At 44.0% G+C, this 7550-nt stretch overlaps 1 protein-coding gene across 1 annotated transcript in view; it reads left to right on the top strand.

Annotated features, from left to right (window-relative positions):
• The first annotated feature begins 645 nt into the window (after positions 1–645).
• The window catches only part of LAMC2 (laminin subunit gamma 2), a 61632-nt gene continuing 54727 nt past the window's right edge, over positions 646–7550 (top strand). Inside the window, exon 1 of the mRNA XM_027083067.1 lies at positions 646–841. Within this exon, the coding sequence (XP_026938868.1) occupies positions 763–841 (79 nt within the window). The 5' untranslated portion in view covers positions 646–762. The remainder of the gene's footprint in view (positions 842–7550) is intronic.

The following is a 7550-nucleotide window of genomic DNA, read 5'->3' as shown; positions in this document are numbered from 1 at the left end:
GCCTAGTACAGACTGGTGGGAGGCCCACCAGTCAACAGATGACTTAATGAGTTACTAGGCCTGGTGATCAAGAGGTGATGGGGACCCAGGAGAGGAACTTTGGCCCAGCCAGGTGATGGTGAGGCATAGAATGAGGTGTCACCAGAGTGGATAGGCTGGGGTAGGGCTACTGTAGTTCAGAGAGAGGTTGAGCCTAGGCTGGAGGGTAAAGGGGACCCTGTTGTGACTGTTGGACTGGCCTGTTTTCCCTGATGTCTTTCAGACCAGAGCTGATCACAGCTGCGGATTTATTTCTGAATTTGCACTCCTGAGACTGGGCCTCCCAGTGTGAGGAAGGGGCAGGCTGCTAGCTACCTCCGAATTCTGCCCTGGATCACCCTGGGAGAGAAGGAGGGCTCAGGGGATCCGGCACATTCCTCCAGAAGGATATCTGGGCTGAGGCCTCTGCACCACACCCTCGGCCCAGGTCAGGTGTGCGCCCTTCTTGCGGCGAGGGGGGAGCCTGGCAGCTGGGGTGAGCGCTTCTACAGCTCCGTGTGTGCTGTGTGTTTGCTTCCCGAGGGCTGGGTTCTCCTTATTCACAGGTGAGTCACACCCTGAAACACACGCTCTCTTCCTGTCAGGACTGAGTCAGGTAGAAGAGTCGATAAAACCACCTGATCAAGGAAAAGGAAGGCACAGAGGAGCGCAGAGCGAAAGCTCCCAGCCTCGAGGCGCAGGGCAGCACCCCTGCGGCGGCTGATTGCGCGGCCCGGCCCGGCCATGCCTGCGCTCTGGCTGAGCTGCTGCCTCTGCTTCTCGCTCCTCCTGCCTGCGGCCCGGGCCAACTCCAGGACGCCAGGTGAGTCCCTTCCAGGAGGAACGGCGCAGCCCTGGGCTGGGGACTGGCCTTTCCCTGCAGACCATGATGGCTGCACTCACCTCCGAGGAGCCCCACTTTGTGAAAATCTCTTTAGAGCTCCCTCCTCCTGCCCCATCTGGGGCTCCTCCAGAGATCTGTTTACAATAATATATATTATTTACTAATATTCTATAAAGCTGTCTGATTTTAAAATAGGAAGCCAATAGGTCGTGCCAAACCAGGGTTTTCTTTGCTTTAAAATTGTTCCTTCTTGGTTGCTTTTTTGATCAAAGGGCTTCTGTTTGATCAGTAAGAGCAAAACACGTTGGTATATAAATTCTATTCCCAATGTGTGTTTTTACTGATGGGATTTTGGTGAGAATGCTTTCTGTGACTGTGAACCCCACAAAGATTGAAAAGGAATCTCTTCAGTCATCCTTCTGGTATTCCCGTTTCTTTGGGATGGAAAATGTGTTAAGAGTCTTAACAATGCTTTACTTTTGCATAACATTACTTTTTATAGTATTTTCACATAATATTCATTCAACAGACATTTATTGGGCACCTATGTCATGGGTCATTTGATCTTATCTAGGGTACCCAGTAGCTGTCACTTCATGAGAAGTTCAACTCCTATAAACAAAACTTTCTGGGCACCTAACAACGGTTTACGGTATGCGTGTGTCAGCTATGACAACACATAAAGGGTGTTTTCCTTAAGTTTTACTTAGTGGTCACTTAGTTTTACCAATGATATTTGCCTGTGTAATTACCCCAAATTCTCAGGTTTATTTTTGCTTCTGGTATCCGATGGCATTTCAATAACTATCTCAATAGGTCCAAGAGCCATCTTCACACATGTGCATGTGTGAACATGAGACCAGGTTCATGGGTACATGGAATTATCTTAGATATTTCAATTATTACTTTGCAGTCTGGGTGATGCTGCCTGAATTGTATTTGAATGGCATGAATGTTTTAGCATGTGTTTGAATGCATTTGATAGTCTTTTGCTTTTTTCCTAAGATAATATTGGAATTATCTTACAACCCATCATCCTTGACTACCATTTAAAAACGACTTATGAAAATGTTCATGTGGGTTAGAATCCCTCAGAATAAATAACTTTAACCTACTGAGAAACATCCTAAAAGTAAGAACAGTCTTTGAATATTAGAATTCAGAGGAACTGCTTATGGATCAACTACTAGAATTCCTTGGTTTAAAAAAAGAAAATACGGAACTGGATTTGCACAAAGCTACATAAACAACTACTGGCACTTGATCCAGTGGTTCTTAGACTGGAACATGAGGGACCACATTATAAAATTAACAAGGGGGGCTTCCCTGGTGGCGCAGTGGTTGAGAGTCTGCCTGCTGATGCAGGGGACACGGGTTCGTGCCCCGGGCCGGGAAGATCCCACGTGCCGCGGAGCGGCTGGGTCCGTGAGCCATGGCCGCTGAGCCTGCGCGTCCGGAGCCTGTGCTCCACAACGGGAGAGGCCACAGCAGTGAGACGCCCGCGTACCCACCCCCCCCCCCAAAAAAAAGGTAATAAGTGAACGAGTTACATATGTTTTATATAATGAGTAACTATTGAAGCAATTTCCTTTTTTGGCTGTAGCTGAGTGTATGTGTGTGCGTTAGCGTTAGATAACAAACAAATATGTAGGGTGATGAATTGTTTAATAAAATAACTGTTTAATAAACTGTTTAATAAAATCAGACTCAGGAGGACAGAGTTTGGACTCTAACTTCTCAAGGATGGACAAGCTCTGAGTATTCCATCTACATCATTAAGTCAGAAGTAGTGTTTAAGCTCATTTCCAGACTTTCCCCTTCCTTAAAGACAGGCCACTTAAAAAACTAGGCTGCCTCCTCAAAGGGCTTCATTTGGGGCTCAATGAGAGTGTGAAAAATTTGTGTTAGGCTAGAGCACACATGCTTTCCCATTTATGGGATGCTGTGATGTAGTGGGAGTTGGACCGAATTATGGTCGTTGCCACCTCCCAAAGTGACCTGCATCTGTGCACCTCTGCGAGCCTAAAGCAGTGATATTTCTTGCTGGGTGTTCCCGTGCAGGTGAAAATTATGGTGTTAGATATAATCAGAGTTGGTCTCAGCTAAAGCACAGGTTTTAGAGTCAGCCTGACCTGGCTTCAAAATTCGGCTGATTCACTTACTAGTCCCTTATTCGTAACCATTCAGGTTCCTCAGCTGCTTGGAGTCTGCTCTTTTCCTGTTAAGTGGAGGCAATAGTGCTGTGTATCCTTGCAGGTCTGTTGAAAGGATGAGATGTTACTGTAAAGTGCCTTAAAATGCCTAGAACCACGTTTCTTCAAAAGGTCTGATGCTGGGCTTCCCTGGTGGCGCAGTGGTTAAGAATCCACCTGCCAACGCAGGGGACATGGGTTCAAGCCCTGGTCTGGGAAGATCTCACATGCCACAGAGCAATTAAGCCCACGCGCCACAACTACTGAGCCCACGTGCCACAACTACTGAAGTCTGCACTCCTAGAGCCTGTGCTCCACAACAACAGAAGCCACCGCAATGAGAAGCCCGTGCACCACAATGAAGAGTAGCCCCCGCTAGCCGCAACTAGAGAAAGCCCGCGCGCAGCAACAAAGACCCAATGCAGCCAAAACTGAATAAATAAAATAAATTAATTAAAAAAAAAAGTCTGATGCCAAAGTCTGATATAGTGAACTCAGATGCTTAGAGGTCATTAAGAAAGATAGAGACTCCCCTTCAGGAGTTCACAGTTGGTGTGAATGTAGGTGTAGCTCCAATGGTCTGGATCATAGTTCACTTGGGGAGGTGCGACTGGAGAAGGGAGATAGGAATGAGACTAGAAATGTACCCAAGAATCTGGTGGTGAAGAGCCTTACGTACCAGTCTGTGCCATTAGGTTGGTACCCTGTAGGCAAAGAAGGGTTGCGGTTGCAGATGTTTTGTAAGTGGGGTGGGTGTGGTCAGATTCATGTTTAAAAGATTACTCACTTAAGGGCTTAGAGGATGGAGTTGAGCTAGGAGAGGCAAACAAATGGCCATTGCAATAATCCAAATGAGAGATGATGAGGGCTTACCTCATGGTGGTGGAATAGTAAAGAGGAAACAGATCACAGAGACATTTAGAAGGTAAAATTGGAAGAATTTGGTGATCCAATGAGTGTGTGCGTGTGTTAGGGATAATAGTAAGGGAAAATTGTGAGAAATGAGGAAGAGTCCAAGATGGGTCCGAGGCTTCAGGCTTGTGTAGTTGGTTAGACAGTGATGCCGTTAAAGGAAATGAGGACTATAGAGACGATCAGATTTGGGAACGAGGCTGGGCGATGGATGAAGTGAAGGAAGTGAGTTTCTGTGGGGATCTGTTGTATTTGAGATGCAAGTGGGGATGTCCAGTGAACAGCTGGAGCTATGATTTTGAAATTTAGAAGAAATTCAAACAATATAAAGTTGGGAGCCCAAAGGAGCTCCCAAGGAGATGGAAGGACAGTGAAGGAGAACAGGAGGAAGGGGCATTGAGGCTAGAGGAGAATCAAGAAAGAGGAGAGTTTTGTTAGCCCAAGGAAGAGTTTCGCCGATGTCGGAGTCATAAATGGTACTCAGAGGTAGAAATATGAATACACAAAGAGTGAGGACTAAGAGACACTGTTGGATTCAGCCACCAGGTAGGTTTTTCTTTTTTTTTTTTTGCGGTACATGGGTCTCTCACTGTTGCGGAGCACAGGCTCCAGACGTGCAGGCTCAGCAGCCATGGCTCACGGGCCCAGCCGCTCCGCGGCATGTGGGATCCTCCCGGACCGGGGCACGAACCTGTGTCCCCTGCATCGGCAGGCGGACTGTCAACCACTGTGCCACCAGGGAAGCCCCACCCGGTAAGTTTTGAAGCAATTGTTCGAGAATGGTGAGCTCAGAATCGAAGATTATTTAAATCACTAATTTAGTTTCTCCCATGTCCTGATGCTAGAAAAGAAGTGCTGTGGAGAGTGGAAAGGACCCCTGGAAAGGTTTACACTCTCCTAGATTCTGTTATTAAATTGTGGAAGTGGTACAGCATCATGTGTAGGGGTGCAGGCTCTGTAGTAAGACTGCCTGGGTTCAAATCCTAGCACTGTCCTTTACCACTTAAGGGATTGAGGTAAGCTACCTCACGTGTTACTCGGTTTCCTCATCTCTGAGATAAGGGTAATAAATGATGGTGATTATTATATGTAAAGCATTTTGCACAGTGCCTAGTAAACACTCACTGTGTTCGATATTATTGTTATATAACTAACTGCTCTGCCAGTGCTGAATGTCAGTATAATGCCTTTTGTGTTTTAAGTGGTAAAGTTTTGGAAGAGGCTCCTTTCATTAGTCCAGGAAAGGTGATGAGGAGCCCTTTGGCTCAGGCTGAAATGGACCCTAAGTTTTGCCCAATGAAACAAATGGAATTCCTGACAAGGAACCCAAAGCAGATTGGAATTTCAAGATTGGGTTTCATATCATTTTGCCTTTTGTCAGCCAGACCTCAGCACACACAGATTAAGCACATCTGTTACTCTCTAGAACATGCCCGTGTATAAGATGACCCCGACATAAGATGATCTCTCGCTTCTCAATGGGAAGATCTCCCTCTCACACCATCAAAAACAAAAGAAAGGGGTTGGTTAACCTTTTTTTTCTTTTGCCACACTGCACGGCACGCAGGATCTCAGTTCCCAGACCAGGGATCAAACCCATGCCCTCTGCAGTGCAAGCAGGGAATCTTAACCACTGGACCGCCAGGGAATTCCCAGTTTGGCTAACTTGAGTATGAAACATTGAGCAATATAGATGCAGTGGTCGTGTGTCTCTTTCCATTTAATTTAGTAAATTAGTTTTACAAACGTATTTAAAGTCACATAATCTGTAAAATAATAACTTAGAAGTATTCATTTGTTCACTTACATTTCATGTAGTAATTATATTCAAATTCCATCTTTAATATTCCTAAAGCCACGTTAATGAGGTTTTTTCTCTACTTCAGACCAGGGACTTGAGACACAGCTCTATCGAGTTTGCTTTTGCTGCTGTCGCTGGAAAGTACACCATTTCAGAACATGAAAAAGATTTTAAAATTATCCCGAAGCACACACTGTGATCGTCACAGCATAATCATCTTGAAAGTCTTACTTATGGCGGCTTTCAGCACTCACAACTGTGGGATGATGAACAATTATGAGAATTATGTTTGGCCTCTTTCTTGCTAATAAATACCTAAAACATTGATTGAGGTCATTTCAGGTTAACATGGCTTCCCCAAATTATACTTTATTTTTAAAGTATTATATAACGAACTGCTCTCATGTAATATGAGAGATTTTGAAAAGACTTAAATGTGGCCTTATATTCACCTTATATTCTAGTATGTATAGTAAATGGGAGTATAGAATTGGGTTGGAGTGTAAGCTGGAGATTCCTATGTAAGCTTAAATTGTGAGTGCCCTGAACTGGGGGCAGCCACTGGTTTAGCTCCACTGATCCAAGAAGCTGAGGATGAATGTTGATTTGTGATCAGTGTTTATGGGAAAGTCAGGAGCATGAAATTAAGATGTTGAGGCCATCCTGGGAATATTTTTCCCATTTCAGTTCTTAGTGGCTCAACTATATTGACATTTTTTTTTTCCTAGAGAAATTTGCAAGGACAAGATTTGAACCATCTATTACAGACCAGTGTAGAAATAGGAGCTCCATAGATTCTGGAATACTCTAATTTAGTCACAAATTAGACCTAGCAGATTTCTGAATCATTACTGGGCTGTGTTCTAATATAACCCCCAGGTACATGATGTAATATTTGAATCACACCCAAAGCCAAAAGCTGAGTCTCTTCTGTGTCTCTGGGTGACTGTATGTCTGTATATGTGCCTCCCCAACTAACATGTGCTTCCTTATGTCATGAAAGAAGAAAAGACTGGTTCTTTCTCTAACATTGATCATGTGAGGACTCCTGCAGTATCAGAGGAAGGTGGAGATCAATTGGGCAAATATACACATATCCTGGACTTCTTCAGGCTTGTTGACCACTTACAGAAACCCAACTGTTTCTTTTCCAGGTTTTATTTTTAATTCACTGTGTGAATATGGATATTCATATTCTAAAAAAAAAATTAAATGGCAACCAAATAATTTCCCACACTAACTTAAACATTAGAAAAATGATGAAATCTTCAGCTGCACTTATATGGGGTGTTTCTTACAAAAAGTTTGCATGTTTCACCACTTTCTTCTCTTATTACAACATCATGGAACTAAATGAGAATGGCCCTTAAGGGTTCTCTACAGGAGCTTCTCCTTTTATAGTTAAGGAAAATGACACTCAGAGAGGCAAAGCAACTGTCCAAATTCTCATGGTTGGTTATAACAGAGCTGGGCTCCGGCATGCATGACCCTCATTTATAGACTGGAAAATTGAGGCACAGGAAAATGATTGCCTTGACCAGAGCCAGGCAGTTAATAACAGGATCAGATTTCAATTGCTAGTTTAATTTTCTTTAACAAGATATCCCCTTGGCTTGTTTCTCATTCTTTTAAAGAATTTTCATTGAAATCAATTTTCAGAACTGATGGAATCTTGATGTATTATAAGAATATCCCTTATGCTTCTAGATGGGACATCTCTTCAGACATCTCTATTTGTGTGAGTCAATAGAGTTGCCTTTCCTTTAAAACTGTCAGCGAACAG

The sequence above is a fragment of the Aethalodelphis obliquidens genome, unplaced genomic scaffold (assembly GCF_003676395.1).
Source record: "Aethalodelphis obliquidens isolate GAN/ISIS:26980383/991018 unplaced genomic scaffold, ASM367639v1 scaffold48, whole genome shotgun sequence".
Classification (NCBI taxonomy): domain Eukaryota; kingdom Metazoa; phylum Chordata; class Mammalia; order Artiodactyla; family Delphinidae; genus Aethalodelphis; species Aethalodelphis obliquidens.
This window is presented reverse-complemented; position numbering and strand designations above follow the sequence as displayed.